Genomic DNA, 19943 nt, shown 5'->3' with positions numbered 1-19943 from the left:
AGGTCCCCCCCGGATTAAGTGTTTATTGGAGTCTAAAGGGGGCGGTCATAATGACCACACCTTTTAGACATCAGTTATAAAATGTCCAAATTTAACACAAAAGTTACGAAGTTGAACTATTTTTTTTTGGTATAAAGTGAACCCCGTCCTATTGACTAATACGCAGGAGTCACGGACTGAGTTTTAAGGACAAGTCCACCCCAACAAAAAGTAGATTCGAATAAAAACACTGAAAATTTCATCAATATCGGATGACAAATAAGAAAGTTATGACATTTTAAAGTTTCGCATAATTTCACAAAACAGTTATATTCACATCCTTGTCGGTATGCAAATGAGGAGACTGATGACATCACTCACTATTCTTTTGTGTTTTATTATCCAATTTTCTCCCTGTTGTGTGAAACGATTGATTCCTCCCTGAACAAGTGCAATTAGCATTGTTTAATACAGTGTGGTTCAATCAAGCTGGTCCTTATTGTCAAATCTGTAAACATGAAATATTCTATAATTCAAACAATAAAAACCAAAGAAATAGTGAGTGATGGACATCATCGACTGTCTCATTTGCACGTCACTGAGCTGTGCCTATCACTGTTTTGTGAAAAATAAGCGACACTTTAAAATGTCATAACTTTCTTATTTTTACATCCGATTTTGATGAAATTTTCAGCATAATGCTTGTTTGATTTTTATCAAATCAACATTTTTCTGGGGTGGACTTTACCTTTAAAAGTGGGAGGAGGTGGGCTTCAGCCCCCATCCCCCCGTTCCTGATGCGTGTACTATTATACTATACAACGCCCCCCCCCCCCGCAAAAAAAAAACAAAAAACACGGACAGTGTGCATCCGGTGGAAAAGCAAGTATGAACACTTTTTATTGTTTCATCAGTATAATGTAGCTTTGGAAAACAAAACATGAAATTCAGTAGGTCTATGACCTTAAAGTAACGACAATACATTACTAACTTGAGTTTAAAAAACAAATAAATAAATACAAAAAGTTAATAATAATACAAAATATGAGAAAACGTCATGTGAACAAACTGTTGATATGGAAAAATCATTGCTATATGAAAATTACAAAGTCAGATTGAAGAAATAACTCAATGCCGAAAATTATGAACAAATTTACTGTACAAATAAGAACTTGAAAAATGATTCTTGAAATTGGAAGAGTCGCGTTTATGATATATCACATAATACATTTCTTTTGTGATACTTTTGATTACTTTTCGGCGCACGCCAAATACAAACAGTACTTTAATTCTTTTCTTTTCCTATTTTCCCTATCATTTTCTTCTTTTTCACAAGTATTTTTTCTTTAATCCTGTCTTCATCCTATGCAGATAGTATTTCAATTTTCAAGTAGACGTACGGCCACTATATACATGCACAACAATGAATGCATTGTATCATATTGTTTTCTGAACGAACATAATGGTACATGAAACCGATTCAAAGGCTTCTCCCCCCCCGCATTGCTCTATTATGAAGTTATTCAAACATCGGCCAAAGAAAAGGTTAACATGAAAACAATTTGAGGCTATGGAAACATTTTTGTTTTCTTTTCAATTCCTTTCAAAATGGAAACGAAACATCACCCCTATAATGTTATTTTTCAGCATGTAACAGGATGAAGATGCATACTTCGTGCAAAATTAAAAATTATATACGAATAGAATCACTTGTACGACTCATCCGAACGAACAAACCGGTAGGTAACTTTTCAGGGACCGCGGAACGGTTTTGAAAGTGGTATACGGGTAAAGGCTCTCCTTGCCATAATATGTCTACTAAAAAAGTGGGTAACAGCTGAGCCCCCCTCCCCCCGCCCCTCACCGCGGTCCCTGCTTTACTTGCCCAATTTGTGAGGAAAAGAATGAAAAACAATTAATTTTGAATAAAATACACATACATGTATAAATGTAAATGACAGCCCCGGACGAAAAATATTATCAATATTTCTGAAGTGAAACTATGAACAGCATGAATATCTTGAGATACTTTCATGGAAGAGAGGAATTTATTATTTCAAAAAAAAAAATAATAATAGTTCCTGCCAAAAAAGTACAGCCCATATGGCCATTAAATAAATGAATAAATAAATCTATATAAAAAAATCAATTCATTCTCTTGATAGAGAGAAAAAAATTCATTACCTGTTACCTCCTCCAAAAAACTTTACCATCAATCTCCGACATACTCCTAGATATCAACAATACAAATGTACGACAAATCGATTTCGCAATAGTCCCATACCACTGATATTTCAAAAATCACCTTAATAAAGAAATGCCCAATCAATAAACCCATTACTCATTGGAAAGCAATACCAACCTACTTGTAATATCAAGTTTTTTTAATGAATGAATGAGGAAATCAACACTTTTAGTGTTGATTTATTAATACATTAATAAATAAACTTTGATTGACCGATCAATAGTAAATAAAATCATTTACCATCATACACCCGGTGGGTATTTCATAAAGCTACTCGTAAGTTAAGAACGACTTTAAGAATTACTGATGATCCATTCTTGTGGTAAACGGTGTACTTCAAAATGTTCATTGGCGGTGGTTAGTGTAAAAGAAAGGCTCACAAGTCGTGTTTAAACTCGCTCTTAACTTCCGAACATCTTTATGAAACACCCCCTGATAAAAGCATTTTTATTTGAGGATGGTTAAGTAGGAGCACGGGGCAGGACACTGATTACAATATTTCAATCTCGGTGGTAAATTATTATGTAATTTTCAATCAAAATAGTTACTAAACAATTTTTTCGACACTAGTCTGTGTTGGAATCTTAAACGGGCATTATAAGTGTGCAAGGGGTCATGAACATCATCCCAACTGTTGTTCCAACTTGGTAGTTACTGCGCTTGAGAGATACTGGCCTGGTGTGCCTGCATCATACTCATCACTAGCTCGGCTTCATGAGGAAGGGTCATGGGAATGAGCTGATGTACGACAGGTTCTTCGCGGTGTTGCTCGACAACCCGGGGATCCTGGTGATGTTCTTGGTGGTGGTCTTGCTGATGCGGTATCGCGTGCACTACCTGCTCCGTTACGGCTCGAGGAACCCCACTATCTTGCTGTGTGGTGACCACCTGAACGGTCTGCAGACCCGCCTCAACGTAATGATGTTCCACTTCGTGCTCCTGCGACTGCTGATGCTGCTGATGTTGTTGATGATACTGCGCTTCACTGATCACATGACTCATGTCCCCACCTGCGATGATTTGCTGGGTAACTGCGACAGGGGGTACATTGTAGGTGATCATCTCGTGTTGCTGTTGCTGGTTGTCTCCACCTTGCAAGAAATGAACCTCGCGGACGGTGATCTCACCCCCTTGTGATAGGCGACTCAGAGCCGATGCTCCCATCGCAGCTTCTTCACTGATGCCTTCTGCAAGGGTAATTGTCTGGCCGTCCAGAACAGTGGACACTGGGAGCTGGAGATGTGACAATAGTACAGGGTTTAGATAATTCATTGTTCAACTCCACATGTGGTAAAACCTTAATGAAAAGCTGAGGACTGATCATATATACTAGTATACGGCCCAGTGTACAGGTACCTTTCAAGACATGACAATTACTTTTGAAAAAGCCTCCAAACATGCCAACTTCAAATCGATCTCGGGGCTAAAATCATGCAAACATTGCAAAGATTGGATCTCGAGCAACTATTTTATTTTAATGAACTTTAAAGAAATATGAAAACTTTGTGTAGTGCGATGAAGCTTCAAAGGAATTCCTCAAACTAATTGTGTAGTTTCCTTACCTGAATAACTACACCTTCCTTCATGCTGTCATCCTGCCCGTCGTGCACCTGGGTCTCGACCGTAACTTCCATCTCCTCGAAGCGGGGACGATTGTGTCGCTTCCCTCTCATCTTTGGCGTCTTCGCCGCACTGCCAGATGGTGACGTAGATCCACCTCCCCCTCGCTTCTTCAACGTCGGTGCCTTGAGTGGAGCGGCAACCATATGTCCTTCCGTAGAGATGACACTGACCGGTTCTTCAGGCATTGCGTCACCCAGCTCACGACGATGCGTCTCTACGTGCTTCCACATATTGCCGTGGTAAGACGACGTCCAGCCACATATTTTGCAAGTGTAAGGACGAACTCGAGCATGTTTGCACATCACATGCTCCGATATGATCTTGTTGGTTGCACCTGAAAGAGATGTCGGAAATGAGATATACATGTGGGTACATACATGAATATCATTTTCAATACACATTTGCGATTTTATAAAATCAAACTTGGAAGATAATTGATTGCATTTCTTAATAACAGGGAAAAAATATTGGAAAGGTGTCTTCCCCCCCCCCCCTTCTTTTTGCTCGTCCAATTTTTTATGTGTGTGAAGAAATAGTGGGCCCATTCACGAAAAAATCCCTAATCCGCCAAGCCAAGCCAATGGATCAAGCAGTTCGTCATCCTCACCTCTGAAGTCACATTCGGGACACTTTAGCGGCTGCATCCCTTCGTGTGTCCGTATATGAAGCAAGAGGTTGTTCTTGGTCTTACTGGCGTAAGGGCAGATGTGGCACTTGAACTGTCGGTTCTCAGTGTGGATACGCATGTGGTAGTCAAGACTTGATTTCTTGCGACCTACGTAGTCACATTCTGTGCAAGAATACGTCGGCAGTGGACGGGCATTATTGAAGTCCTTGCCATACACCATCATACCGTGTTTAGACCTAATATGCTCCTGAATTGGTAGATATGTAGAGAAAGACAGAGAGATAGAGAGAGGATATATAAACTACTTGCATGGATAAGGAGGCAATCAAAAGATGTTATACTCCCAACAAAAGCTCAGATTATGGTTCTCAATATGGTTCTACATTCAAATGATCCTTTGTTCAGATTTTTTTTGTTTTTTTGTGGTGGATACCTTTATATTTAGAAGCGTATCAGTGAAACATGTTATGATTCTTCAGATTCAATATTGAATATACCGTAAACTAAAACGAAAAATCACCTTTAAAATTCCGTTGTCAGCACAGACATAGTCACACGCGAAGCACTTGACAGTCTTTTCTGAATCAGGGGCATGGTAGCGACGCCAATGCACTCGAAGATTGTAGGCTGTGGTAGTACATGTGCCACATTTATCGCACATGTAGTCCTTACTGCCCGAATGAACTAGAATGTGCTTCTTGAGATCATGGAATCGATTCGTTGAAAACTGGCAGAGGTCACAGCGATGAAGATGCAGGAGTCTCTTGTGACATGAAACAACGTGATCTCGAAGCTCAGAAGAATCCTCGGCAGTGAATTCTGTACATTCTGTGCAGCATAGGACGTTGCAGTCATCGTCGCGGTAATGGAGGGTTTTGTGGTCGAAGACGGCTTGTTCAGATTTGTATTTTCCTCCACACAGGTCGCAGAAAAAGGAAACATTGTTCATGACTCTATTGAACGAGCGCTTGCCTTTCCCTTTCTTGTCTTTCTTGTCTTTCTTATCTTTCTTCTCGATTATTTCCCCTGCAGCGATTCTCGCCAATTTAGCAGCTTTGGTAGATCCAGGAGGACGTCCTCGCCTCTTTACCTTTGGATATTCGGTGTCGAATTCAGACACCGTTTCCGTATTCCCTATCTCGCTCATCTCCTCTACATGCATAGCGTCAGATGGTTCTCCGAGTGATGTCTCTGCTTCCCCTTCATCACATTCAGTATCTTCTAAAGCCTGGTTCAATTCCACCTCTTCGGCCTTAACAGCGAAAATGTATTTTTCGTACTTCTCTTTGTTAAAATTCTTGCTCGACATCTCGTCATACAATACAGGACGAAGATGTTTTCTTGTGACATGAACAAAGATGGATTTCTTGTCAATGCGGGGGAAGATCATGGAACATCCAGGAAGACCACAGAGTAACCTGTAAAATGCTGGATCGTGCACTTTACGGTAATGAACTCTCATATTAGACCAATGAGGGCAAAGGAAGTTACACTCCTCAATGGGACAACGGAAACCTTCTAAATTTGCTGCGTGGCATTGAAGGTGGACATCGAGTTCAGCCTGGGTGACGTCAAGTGCGCACCCATCGAATGGGCAAGGAATCGGCAACACGTGTCTCTCCTGGAACGTCGAGTACCATTCATTTACTCTGTCATCGAGAATCCGCTCAATCACCTTATTCGACAAAGGTAATTTAGACAAAGTCGGAACCTTCTTTGAGATTTTTGGACCCTCGAAATCTTGCTTGCTCCTCTCCTGCGACGTACTCCCCCTGGGTCTTCCTCTTTTCCCCCTTGGCTTCAGTTCTACAGAAGGGAAAGATGGGGTTCTTTTTTTCGGTAGAACCTTCTTCTTTTCGGTCTCATCGTAATCTTCATCGTCCATAGATTCATCTTCATCCAATTCGTATCGCAAAATATGCCTTGGAATTGCCTTTTTCCTTCTCCTCATTCCTCGCCCGAATTCCTGTGGTTCTTCCGGCTCTTCCTCCTTTATGTCATCTATCTCCTCTATATAATAGTATGGTTGTTTTTTGATAGGTTTCTGGGTACTCTTTTTCGGTGGACGCCCCACTGGGCGCCCGGTCGAGCGACCAGGCGGACGCCCCCTTGGTCTTGGTGCTGGTTTCTTCTCTTCTACTTCTTCAAACAGATCTACATAGTCCTTATCCCTCTCATCGTGTTCGTCCCTCTCCTCATCTGTTTCTTTATCTATGCCTCTATCACTGCCTGGTCCCTTGGAGTCCGTGGTGCTCCCAGATTTGTCTTCCTCTTTGACTGGAGACACGTAGGCTTCCATGTGATCTGTCAGAAAGTGATTGCCAATCTCGCCTTTAGAGGTTGCCGTGAAGTTACACAGCGTGCAGCGAAATTGCGAGCTATCTTCTTTCTCTTGGGCACTCATTTTGTTCTCGAGCTTCTGGGATCAACCTAATGAAAACGACAACAGAAAGTTAAATTGTTCATAAATAGATAATTATAATTCATGAAAGGGATAGTACAGACAACATTTTGAAGTAAAGACTGTTCTTCGACAAGACATTTCAGGCTAAATGTCATTGTCATTTATTGGCGGGAGGATTGTATGTTACTGTTAGATTAGATAAACAGCGCACGACCAGGGCAAACTAAAAAAAAAGGTCTCTTTCCAACAAAACATCGGCGAATAGCTGGAAATGCAGTCCCTCTAAGATTTTACATTCACAACAGGGAATGACCTTCCATATTCAAGTTTCGGGGTATTGTTTAAGTTTCAATTGCTCTCCAATATTACAATTACACTACAACAAAAATAAGTATGTTTTCAAATGTCTTAAACGATTCAACAGAAGTACAAATTTGGAGGTGAATTCGTAAACAATTCCATAATTTGGGACTGCAAAAATCAAAACTAACTTCGCCCCCTCACCCTTTTAAAACAACTCTAGGAATGTGTAAACTTGTAATGTCTTTACTAGAACGAAGTCTGTAATATGGCCGGTGTGGGGATCTTAAGTAAACTATAGAGGTATAGAGAAGAATTGCGGAAGAAAAAGAATGAGGAATAAAAAGAATAAGGGGAAGAACGACAGCAAAAACAGAAACAACAAGAAGAGGAGAATAGAAGAGAGAAAAGAAAAAGGAAGGAAATGATATACGGTATAGGAATGCAGAAAAAATGTATTGATAAGATGAATTATATTCGGCATTCAAAACCTGACGACATCAGGATTACATGAAAATGACAGATAATGTAAGTAAAAGGCCTGGCTCGTCAGTGTTGGGTCGGGAAGCAGGGGGGGGGGGGTTACGTGTCCGGTATTACACCAACATAATTAGTCTAGTTCTCGACGATTTCAATTGAATTCTATTCTCCCTCGTTTACCGTATTCAAATCGTCTAGAACTAGACTAACATGATAAGAGAAGGGTCTGTATTTAACCTCATTTTCATGTGCACTCTAAAAAACAAAAGTGCTCAATTTGCGACAACTTTCTCTGTCTTGTGAAGAAAAAAAAATCCTGCACAAAATATAGTCTTCAGTCGCCCCTCCAATAAACTTAGGTCCGGTCATAAGAAAAAAAGGAAATCGTGTACGCATGATTTCCTACTGCCACGTCCCTCAATACCAGCTTCATAGCACTTGTTTTGATCTTCGCTAATCAGAATATTTTGATCGTGGCTCCATCTTACCTCGTAGTACCCCATCAATAAAGAGCCTTGACAACGAGGTAAGCATCATACCGTAGGCATTCATGTTTTCATAACTATACAGTGCGGACCAACAAAATTTTCTTTGCAAAGGTTAGGCAAAAAAAAAAAGCCTGCAGTTCACCTGCAAGAAAGAGGTGGGTCGTTCACATGCATCCTTAAGTTTTAACTCATAAAATCACAATACTTTGTAGAATTTTGAACTCCATCATTTAATTAAACGTAAGTATATTAAAAAAAAAACACAATTATATAAATTATATATTCAATTAATTTTAAGGATATCTGATAGAGACAAGAAAGCCCCTTCCTCTTCCACGTAAAGCTCTTGCGAACAGTTGGGGGACTTAAGGTGTCCCATTCCCTTCCTCCCAAGAGATAAAGAAAAGGCTCCACTAATGACTTAAGGGAACCAAGAAAAAAAAGGGAAATGAAAGGAGGGGAACAAGGCACGCCTCTTCCGTACGCCATGTTCATTTAAACTGAATTTTGAAAGTTTTGTAAGAAAATAATTATGGTGATTGTACTTTATATTCAATTATTTGTTTTCATTATCGTCATAGTTATTATTATCGTTATTAAAGGCAAAATGCTAGAAATAGGATAAAGAGAGATATATGAAAAACGGGTGGTAAAAGGGATGAAGTAAAAGACTCAAATGTCTTCCTTTCCAATCGATGTCACTTTACATAAACAACGGTTTAGCCCGTCTAAAGCTTGAAGCAATTGTAAGATTCATGTACCGAGATCCATGCCTGAATACATACTCTACAGCGAGTTAATCGTTAAACTTGGCATCTAGCGCTCTCTTTCTGCAATGTTTTTTTTTTAATTAAATAATAACAGATGAAGTAAAAGACTCAAATGTCTTCCTTTCCAATCGATGTCACTTTACATAAACAACGGTTTAACCCGTCTAAAGCTTGAAGCAATGGTAAGATTCATGTATCGAGATCCATGCCTGAATACATACTCTACAGCGAGTTAATCGTTAAACTTGGCATCTAACGCTCTTTTTCTGTAATGTTTTTTTAAATTGAATAATAATAGCTGTTTCGCCAGATTGTATCTTGAAATATGATGAGCTTATAATTATTCCATTCTTCTTTTCAAGAAAAGTGGTATAAAATAAGGCAAAAATAGACTTTTTTATTTTGAATTTTATCGGATATTGATACACACCCCCGCCCTCACGAAATAAAAAAGCGACAATAACAAAATTGATCAGGAAAAGGAATTGAAAGAAAATAATTCATTTCTACAGGTGACGTTATGCATCACGCTGTTCCTAATAGGAAATGGAAAAAAAACTCATTTAAATGTTCACAGAATTAGGCCCACAAGCACTACAGGACTTTTTTGCAGTATGATGCAGTTAATTGTGATTGCATTTATAAACATTGACTTTTTGTTTTATAGTATTCGGCAGGACAGCTTTTTGCTGTTAAAAATAGGGCAGAGTATAACGAATTACTGAAGGATTCCAGCAAATTTATTAATAAATTTTTGTTATTTTTGTTTGTGTTTATTAGTTTATGATGGTGTTCAATATCAGTACCAGTGGCGGATCCAGGGGGGGGGGGCTAAGGGCGCACGCACCCCCCGTATGATTTCAAAAAAAGAGGGGGAAAGGGAAAAACGATTAAAAAAAAGAAGAGGAAAAAAAAGAGGAGGAAGACGAGTGAATAAATAAGGTGAGGGAAAACTTGGAAAAAAATATTCCATGTCACGATAAAAAAATCGCTCGCGCTTCGCGCTGGCATTGCAAGTTTGATGAGATACATACATGTATCTTGTCAACTAATACTCAAAAGTTTTTATAAACTTTTCTGTAGTTTCAAATTTTCTGTCATTCCTGTACATATTGTATATATATATATCATTTTTTATGCTGAGAAAATAAATAAATTGAAATGAACTGAACTGCTCAATAGGCTGACTATGGAGTTTAAAACATTAAAGGGGAATGAAACCTTTTGAACAAATAGGCTTGTGTAGAAAATTGTAAAAGTGTAAAAATCAAAGAATAAGAATAAAGAAAGTTTGAGAAAAATCGGACAAATAATGAGAAAGTTATGAGCATTTGAATATTGCAATCACTAATGCTATGGAGATCCTCCCATTGGCAATGCGACAAGGATGTGTGATGTCACTGATGAACAACTTTCCATTTGGTGGACTATAAAATACCCTCAAAATGTCTCTTTTTGCTTTTTCTTACGATGATACAAACTCTTTATCCATTATGTATTCTTAAAAAATATGTATTACATGCCCTCATGTAGAAAGAACACATGATCTATGGATAGATGTGATAAAAGAGGCAATTCAAGTGAAATATATACTAAAGTAATGGGGAGAGTTGTTCATCAGTGACATCACACATCTTTGTCGCACTGCCAATTTTCTATCTCCATAGCAATAGTGATCGCAATATTCAAATGCTCATAACTTTCTCATTATTTGTCCGATTTTTCTCAAACTTTTGTTGATCTGTTTCTTTGATTTTTATGTTTTCACACAAGATATCTTGTTCCAATGGTTTCATTCTCCTTTAAGCATTGAAGTCAATATACAATACACATTTCAGTTCGGACATCGAGCTTTCAGTATTTTGTTTGATTTACAAGTTTTATTTTCAAAAAGTGATCTGTAAAATGTCCGTTTTATTGTCTGAGTAATTATCTGAGTATCAACATTTTCAGCCCGCGCTGCGCGCTCGCATTATTTGATTTGTCAAGTATACCTTTTCTCTTCGTGTGTTCCATAAAGTTCTTAAAATATCCCTTTTCAGGTTTGATTGTCAAAACCAATCAGCTAGCGCTGGTGAGTACAGAGTAATGTATATTTTTATTGCAATTCTAGAACAAACTACTCAAAATCCCATTTTCCTCATGTTTGATAAAAAATTTCGGGTCCCGATTTGCGCTCGTATTAACTGTCAAAAATATATCAACCCATGCATCCTATTCAAAATTACAAAAGCACTTGAAATGTCAAGTTTTCAGGCCTTCATATCAACAAATTTCGCGCTCTCATTTAGGGTTATTAAGTTAATGAGTAAGATAATAACATTTTCATGATTCTTAATAATCAAATTTTCCCTTTACCAGAAAGAAATATCGACAAGTTTTATCTCGCGCTTTTATGGGAAGAGGAATAGCAAGATATATAGTCATCATTTTCGTATGATGACAAAATAATAAGATTGTGTCGTTTCTAGGTCAAAATTATAATTATTACACTGTAAAAAATATTGGGCAAAATTTTAACCAGCACGAGGGTAGTTATGTATCCAACCAATTTTGGGCGGTATTTTACCCAATGCGGGAAGCATATTGTCCAGTAAGGTTAAAAAATAAGCAGAAATTACTTAAGAATGAGCAAAATTTTCATCACACTGGATAAATAATAATGCCCAAAAGAAATGCCCAGTGTTGGTTGGATACATAATTACCATCATGGAGCATTTTTACCCAATATTTTTAAGAGTGTACAATATCCACTAGCTCTTCGCGCTCGCATCATTTATTAAGTGCGATCCATATCCACTTCAGATTTTTCCTACACAGTGCTTAAAATAGTGCTTAAATAGATCCCTTTTCAGAACGGAATATCAAATAATAATCATATCATGATAAAAATGATTTAGAATGCACATACTTTTAAGTCTAAATCCTAAATCTGAAACACGCGCACGCATGTTTATCGAGATATGCAACTGGTTCTTTATGTAAGACATGCTTGAATTATCTATTTTCAGATCAGAATATCAAATATTTTCAGCTCGCGCTACCCAATTACCTTTCCTTTTCATGCTTTACAAAACATGAATAGAGTGTCCCATTAAATCTCAATATTTCGGCTAGCGCTTCGCGCTCGCATGAATTAGTTATATACCTATCCTGTTCACGATTACAAAAAGTGTTTCGAAAGTCCATTTTTTAGGTCGAAAATTAATGTCAAAAATTTTCAGCTCGCGCTTCGCATTGATTGGTGAAATACGTCTTTTCGATCAGACCTATATTAAAATTTTCTGCTCGCAGTAATTATATGCCATAGAGATATATGTTATAGGCCTATAGTTACATGCGCGTCTTGTCCAGGATCAAAAACATTGCTCAGGATGTTCAATATTAAACAAAATGAAACCTTTGGAACAAGATTGCTTGTGCGTAAACAGAAAAATCTAAGAAACAGATGAAAGAAATTTGATAAAAACTGAATAAATAATACGAAATGAGCATTTGAAATTTAGGTTATTATTGTAATGTAGATCCCCGTTGGCAATGGAACAAGGATGTGTGATGTCGCATGTGAACAACTTTCCCACTACTGTTGTATATATTTCACTTCAACTGCCTCTTTTATCACATCTATAAGTAGATCATTCTTTCTATAGGAGGGCATGTAATACAGATTTTCAAAGAATACATTACATGGATAAAGTGTTGGTCTCACCAGAAGAGTAAAAAGATACATTTGAGGGTATTTTATAGTTATCATAGCAAAAGTTTTTCACATCTGACATCACACATCTTTGTCGCATTGCCAATGCATGAAATAGGATCTCCATTATCCATAGCGTTAGTGATCGCAATATATTCCAAGGCAACGCTCATAAATTCATCAATATTTGTCCGATTATTCTCAAACCTTCTTTGATCTCATTCTTTGACTTTTCTGTTTTTACACAAGCCCACCCGTTTCATGTATCAGTTACCTTTAAGGATGAAATACAAGTACACTGTACATGAAATTTCCAAACTTGAATTTTAGCTCGCGCTTCGCGCTCACAATTTTGAAATACATGAATTACTGAGATTATGATTCATTTATTATAGGGGTCCGACCACTTGACCGAAGGTTCGCGAGGCCGAGGGTCCGCTAGACCGAAGGTCCGCGAGACCGAGGGTCCGCGAGACCGAGGGTCCGCGAGACCGAGGGTCCGCGAGACCGAAGGCCCGCGAGACCGACTTTTTTCCCATCATCGGTTGCCGCGGTCGAGTGGTTTAAAACGCCTTGTTGCAGCGGCGTAACAGGTGCCTGTTATCGGGGAGGGTGGTCAAATAATTCCCTGTAACTAAATAGAATCAGTGGCGTTGCTAGGATTTCATTTTAGGAGCCGGTGGTGAGCACGCGAATCGTGCGAAACACGTACTGCGCGCACGAAACGTCTCTCTAGGGGGGGGGGGGTGCAGGGAGGGGGTGTTTCTGCTACTTACAGTATAACGATGCCTTATTTCACTGACACTACTTAATCATTAACTCTACTCATTTAACGTTTTTTATGATAATTCTGCTTCATGATCTTGTGCATTTAATGTTTAACAAGAAAACTGGAAATATTATGGAAATATACAAACACCTGGAACATTGAACCTTCATTATGGGCAATCCTATCTTAGCTTTTTTTCATTTAAACAGAATAATAAGAAGAACAAGAAGGTGAAAGTTCTAAAGAAAAGAACGTACATTAATACCTGTCCTCGGGAAAATGGTTCTTCGGCCATGGGGGAGTCGCCCTCCGGAGGAGTAGTCCTCTGGGGGAGTTCTACTAAAACACATTTTTTATTGGTGTTGTTACTATTTTTGTTATCATGATATCAGCAGCTGCAGCAGTAGTAGAAGTAGAAGTCGTAGTAGTAGAAGTCGTATTCATATTCGTAGAAGTAGTAGTAGCAGTTATATTATTACCGTTGTTTTTATCATCATAATTATTATTATTACTATCATTTAAATTGTTAATATTATTCGGCATTTTTGTTTTGCTTTGTTTCATTTTGTCTCTTTTATTTTATTCATCACTTTAGTTTATTCAATCAATTTTAAAAACCGACAATCCAAATAAATTGATGAATATTTTTCTAATACCAGACAACGTTTTATAAACAGTCCTGTATGTTAAAGTTATGTATACTATGGTATGATTTCGTTAGACGATAAAGTAAGAGAGGGGATGGGGTGTCCGATTTCGTAGTATTATGAAAACAATTTTTGCAAACTATTCCCAGTCTAATAATACTAATTGATATGAAAAAAGGGAATCTATTAATGAATAGTTGAATAAATGAATGAATAACAAAAATTAACAATTATATCTATTAAAGGGGAATGAAACTTTTGGAACAAATAGGCTTGTGTTGAAACAGAAAAATCACAGAATAAGAATAAAGAAAGTTTGAGAAAAATGGTGAGAAAGTTATGAGCATTTCAATATTGCAATCACTAATGTTATGGAGATCCTCACATTGGCAAAGCGACAAGGATGTGTGATGTCACTGATGAACAACTTTCCCTTTGGTGGACTATAAAATACCCTCAAAATGTCTCTTTTTGCTTTTTCTTATGATGATACAAACTCTTTATCCATGATGTATTCTTGAAAAATATGTATTACATGCCCTCATGTAGAAAGAACACATGAGTTATGGATAAATGTGATAAAAGAGGCAATTAAAGTGAAATATATACTAAAGTAATGGGGAGAGTTGTTCACAAGTGACATCACACATCTTTGTCGCATTGCCAATTTGCTATCTCCATAGCATTAGTGATCGCAATATTCAAATGCTCATAACTTTCTCATTATTTGTCCGATTTTTCTCAAATTTTTGTTGATCTGTTTCTTTGATTTTTCTGTTTTCACACAAGCTATCTTGTTCCAATGGTTTCATTCTCCTTTAATTGATTACAACTTTGTAGCCGAAAAAAACCACCCCCCAAAAAAAGGGGGAAACGTGAGCGAAAAAATAAAAAGGTATAGGAGAACGTAAGACGAGCGAGAGCAGACAAGGAACAATTCGAAGAAAACGTCAGAGCTTCCATGCTTCGCGCGGGAAGGGGGGAAACTCCCCTTAAAATATGGATCGCCTTTCGCGCGCTCATTATTAAGTAATTCTCACACTTCGCGCGCTCATCACCGCCCCCTAACATGCCTAAAATGAAATCCTAGCAAAGCCACTGGTTCTGGACTTAGTTACTGGGATTTTTTTTTACACTGCCCCCCCCCCCCCCCCTGATAACAGGCACCTGTTACGCCGCTGCAACGAGGCGCCTTAAACCACTCGACCGCGACAACAGATGAAGGGGGAAAAAGTCGGTCTCGCGGGCCTTCGGTCTCGTGGAACTTCGGTCTCGCGGACCCTCGGTCTCGTGGACCCTCGGTCTCGCGGACCCTCGGTCTAGCGGGCTGTCACCGTTTTATAAGAATAAAGCTAAATATTGGCTGTTATAGGATCACCCCTTTAATGAAACTAACAAAAATCAACCGTTCAGCGGCCGATCGGGGAAAATATTTTTTTGCCCCCCCCCCCCTCCTACTGGTGAATAATGTTGGAACCTTGAAGCTTTCATAAAAAAACCCAAATAAATTTATAGGCTATTTTAATTTTATCAATTTCAAAATGATTAACTTGCAAAAGCTGATACATTTAATTCCATCAGAACAATGGAGTATTAAAGCAATTTGATAGATCAACTTTTTTAATGATAAAGGATGTGAAGTGTCATGGCAAGTTCAGTTCTTGAAAGCAACTTATTTGTTTTCTACATGTAATCAAAGGTTATTTGTGTTGAAAACAAAATAATGCAAGGAAATAAGTCCTTTGATGTTTTTCCATGAATTTCAGATGGTCATTTTTTAAAAAATCAAGAAACATTTAAAGGAAAACATAACAGTATAAAAGGGACACAAAACATTAGATAATCACATCGAGTGATTTCATTGCGAAAATTACTTGCATTTACTGCATTGCCCCTCTCAGATCTTCTGTTCTCTTTCTGATCACTCTAGTCTTATATTATTAAAAAATTAGCATAATTTCAGTTTTCTTCTAGAGACGAATGAGACGTCTTCTTTTGTTTTCGCCCCCCCCCCCCCCTCAAGACCTATATAGAGAGCACGCTCTGTGAGTGTTGGCCTGGGCACGCTTTGCGTGCATTAATCAGCCCCACTAGCGTAGTCTGCCCCCCCCCGAGGAGTCACGACCCATGCAAGGGACGTATCTCTGCCCCCCCCCCCCGGCGAGTCATACTGATCACTGACGAGCTACAACTACAAGTGGCCTCCTCCTATGAACTTGAAGACCTTTTTTTCTTTTTTTGCTTGTCAATAATTTTTTTTTATGGTGAGAAATGTCCTTACACGCGGTTGAAGACCTTTTTTTTGCTTAATTGTCAAATTAGTGGCGGATGAATTCCCCCCCCCCCCCTCCCTTTGGAAAATCCTTGGTACGCTACTGATCAGCCCCGTATACGTCCAACTCAGCTTTAAATATCCGAGAGAGGCACATCTGGGATCGAGGCCCAATTTATTTTTTCTGGGAATATTTGAATTATGCATAGGGATCAATTGCATACGCAAATGAGGACTTTTTTTGCTTGTCAATTTTGTCTTGAACATAGTGATCCCCTTTTTGGAAAATCCTGGATCCGCCCCTGACCAGTACCGGTACCAATAGTTTACTGTTTACACGCGCCCAGATCAGAATTATTTTATGCCTAGCTAGCGCCCCTACTCCCTGGCAGCTGCATTTGCATTTGCAGAGCATGCATGCACATCAGCCTAGTTTGGCTCCGAGCGCCGTTTCTACTCTTGAGACAGTGAGAGAAATATCCAGCGTTTACCAAGTACCCGGCCAACTTTGACAAGACGTTTGATTTCAGCATTAATCGCTTCATTCGACTGCAAGGCAGTCGAGGCCTTTCTAGATTTTATTTTTAGTAAACACACATATCATATAATAAACACTAGTATACTACTGGCTTTTAATTGTGCTAGCGCTAGCCTTCCTTGAAGTTGTATGTAGAATTTTCGCGAATACCAAAACATGTGCAAAAAATAGTCACTAAAATGTACGTTTGCGCATTGGGCAATGAACACGTATTGTCGCTATAGACGTTAATCAAGCCGCCATTTTGGAAGCTCGAGAAAGAGACAATACTTCGACATGAGAATTAGCCCAGAACTTCTGAAAATGATAACATTTAAACAGTACTGTGAATATGATGAACTATCTAATATTTTATTGATGTCACTTACCAGGTTAAAACGTGCTGCAAATCTGCAAAATACGTTGCTGTTTCAAGTCGATATCCCGTAGCTTCAGATACAATCTAGACTACGTGCATTAACATTTAGCCTCAATCACAGACGCGATGGATGCACGTACATATACACTTTGCGTGGGTGCCGTGTGCACACTGTGCATAATAATTTATACACAATGTCGTCGGTGCGTGCATGTGTGTACCATTGTGTGTACCATATATGGTATGTACATTGATTGTCATTCGATCGCTATTCGTAAGCCAGAACGGCGGGAAGCTCGCTCCGTAAATATGGGTGTTCATTTGAGTTCATGGATGGGGGGGGGGGGGGGGGGGGGGGAAGAACCATGGGCGTAAGCAGAATTTTTCCTTGGGAAGGGGTTGGAGGTAAGACGCTTAAACATTTTCAATGAAACTTGAAACCGAGGCAGCGAAGCGACCGAACTTTCCACTTGGGTACTCTTGCATTTGGGATTTCTTTTAAGTGAAATTGAAGGGTTTCGTACATATTAATGTTATGGTTAATTTTGTGACGATTTTCAGTAAAAATAAATTATTCGATTTTTTTTCGGAGGGGAACTACCGTTCTGCCCCCCCCCCCCGTTACGTATGTCCATGGGATGACTGACCAAACTTTTGTTTTCTGTCTCGCTGTAAGGGATTTTTTTAGTTTGAGGGGGCAGTGGTGAGTTGCGTAATAGTCTAACATTTTAGAGGGCCAGGCATGACGCAGCTTATAGGCAATTTTTTTTAAATGTGAGCAAATTTTTGGCATTTTGATACAAAAAATCTGATTTTGAAACAGATTTCAACATAATATATATCAAAATCACCCCGCTTTTCTTGTAATCACCACATCTGCACGCCTCTAAAGAATGCGGATGCTGCGGATCGTGTTATTCAGTATTACGGAAGGGAGCCCCCAACCCCGTCCAACCACCCGTAGCCAGCTACCACCTTGCTTCTTGGGGAAAATTTTCAAATTCAAGTTCATAACTCATTTTATTCGCATCCATTGAAAAATGAACAAAAATTCTATGACTCCAGGAAAAAGGGAAAAACCAATAAGCAGTGAGACCAGTGACCTTGACTTAAACCCTTTAAGTTCTTCGCATTATCAGTTGATGGAGAGTCGACAAGATAATGATGATTTAAGAAATCATATGTTTTAAATGACATGATAATAAACCGGTGCTTTATAATCCCTATTATAACTATCAATAAGATAGAGATGGAAACATCTTAAATTCTGTTGTCCAAATCGTTCCAGATGACACAAGTCCAAATTTGCTATAATTGGATTTTTTACACATTTTTATCGGTAAAGATGATTGCATATGATGACAGTAATTTTCGAAGAGTATCTTGAACAATATTCATCGTTTCACGGTTCAATGAACATTTATTGAAAACAGAAATACGAATTTCAAATATCATAGGCAAGTATTGCTTCATTTTGGTAACTGAAAATGATCTTTTCTCAACTTCTTCGTTATGTTCATGACCAATTGCATTATTTTAAAGATTCGAAGGCGTTTAATTAAACATTCACGCTTGAATGAACATGTGGAATGTGATTAGCTCTTTTTTTTACGTTATTGGAAAAAATGTAATTGCTAAATATGGATATCTGTCACAAACCTTGCATAGTTGAGCGAGCACATTCGAAAACACCGTGACGAGTATTCTTTTCCTCAGAATTTCTCAGGATCAGTTAAATTTATGGACAAATCAGTGGTGGATCCAGAATTTTTAAAAGGGGGAGGGGCCTATAATTGGGGGAGCCACCAACATTTTCAAATTTTGACATGTTCTAACATCTTGTAGTGGATACTACCGGGGGGGGGGGTGGGCCACTTACATTGACGAGTGGATACCATGCGCGACCAAAAAAACACGTTAAAAGGATGTCCTTTTCACGATAGGGCACGTTACGTACGTAACGTGATAAGGGTGTCAAAAACACAAAAATAAGGAAAAAAGGGTATCTATTTCGCTAGGAAAATTACGTGTTTTGGGTCGAATTTGCGGGGATGATAAAACAAAATGAAAATGTTTTATAAAGGATGTCCTTTTTGCCCCAACACTTTGTGTTTAGAGTCCGATTTTGGCGAGGTGTAGAAGGTGGGGTCGTACTAAACCGAATAAGGTAAAGCCGACGACCGAAGGACCCGTAACAATAAAACATTCCTTTACTTGTGTAGGGGTTCATTTGAGGGAATATTTTCCATGAGTATCGTTTTGTTTCCAATACTTGTTAAGGGTAGGGTTTCACACGCCAATACTTGTTAAGGGGTGCCTTTTCATAATATGGAAATTACGTGTTTAGGGTGCTTTTCGAGACCCCATGGTCGCGCATGGTATCCACTCGTGAATGGAAGTGGCCCCCCGGGTTACTACCATAAACCCCTATGCTGATAGGTCACGGTACATTGTGCTCGCTCAACCGATATCAGAATTGTGTGGGGTGGCCAAATGATGGATAATAAAACAGCATTAACACCATAGAATTCACCTAAAAGCAACTTTTGCCCAACTTTGTATTTACACAATCTATTTTTTTTTACTTTCAAAAATTGTCATTTTTAATTCAATCATTAATTACTCATGCATGACTCAACCGACCAATTTCATTTTTCTCCAACAGTAATTAATGAGTGTAGGAAACCACATACGAAAATATCATATATCAAAATAATTCCGTTCAATAGTTAGAATTTCAGTTAG

The 19943-nt window shown here is 38.5% G+C and overlaps 1 protein-coding gene across 2 annotated transcripts; it reads right to left on the bottom strand.

Annotated features, from left to right (window-relative positions):
• Positions 1-849: 849 nt before the first annotated feature.
• LOC121407098 lies at positions 850-17334 on the bottom strand. 2 transcript variants are annotated; one of them, XR_005968868.1, is made up of 6 exons: positions 17209-17334; positions 4996-6905; positions 4455-4722; positions 3787-4181; positions 1920-3457; positions 850-1726 (listed from the first exon to the last, which is right to left on the bottom strand). XR_005968868.1 is itself a non-coding variant. In XM_041598028.1 (5 exons), exons 2-5 carry the CDS (start codon positions 6877-6879, stop codon positions 2876-2878), a joined length of 3129 nt encoding a protein of 1042 aa, XP_041453962.1. In that variant the 5' UTR covers positions 6880-6905; positions 17209-17334; the 3' UTR covers positions 850-2875. The 2 variants fall into 2 exon arrangements, 1 of the variants encoding a protein (XP_041453962.1); XM_041598028.1 differs by having other exon boundaries at positions 850-3457.
• Between the last annotated feature and the right edge of the window lie 2609 nt (positions 17335-19943).

The sequence above is a fragment of the Lytechinus variegatus genome, chromosome 2 (genome assembly GCF_018143015.1).
Source record: "Lytechinus variegatus isolate NC3 chromosome 2, Lvar_3.0, whole genome shotgun sequence".
Classification (NCBI taxonomy): domain Eukaryota; kingdom Metazoa; phylum Echinodermata; class Echinoidea; order Temnopleuroida; family Toxopneustidae; genus Lytechinus; species Lytechinus variegatus.
The sequence above is the reverse complement of the archived record's forward strand: the minus strand, read 5'-3'. Positions and strand labels throughout refer to the sequence as shown.

Excerpts from the sequence above, each read along its gene's own strand:
- LOC121407098 (XM_041598028.1), bottom strand. The coding sequence starts at position 6,879 with ATGAGTGCCCAAGAGAAAGAAGATAGCTCGCAATTTCGCTGCACGCTG. Across the intron at positions 4,723-4,995 it reads CTGACAACGGAATTTTAAAG|GAGCATATTAGGTCTAAACA; the intron begins GTGATTTTTCGT and ends CTACCAATTCAG. Across the intron at positions 3,458-3,786 it reads AGGAAGGTGTAGTTATTCAG|CTCCCAGTGTCCACTGTTCT; the intron begins GTAAGGAAACTA and ends TCACATCTCCAG.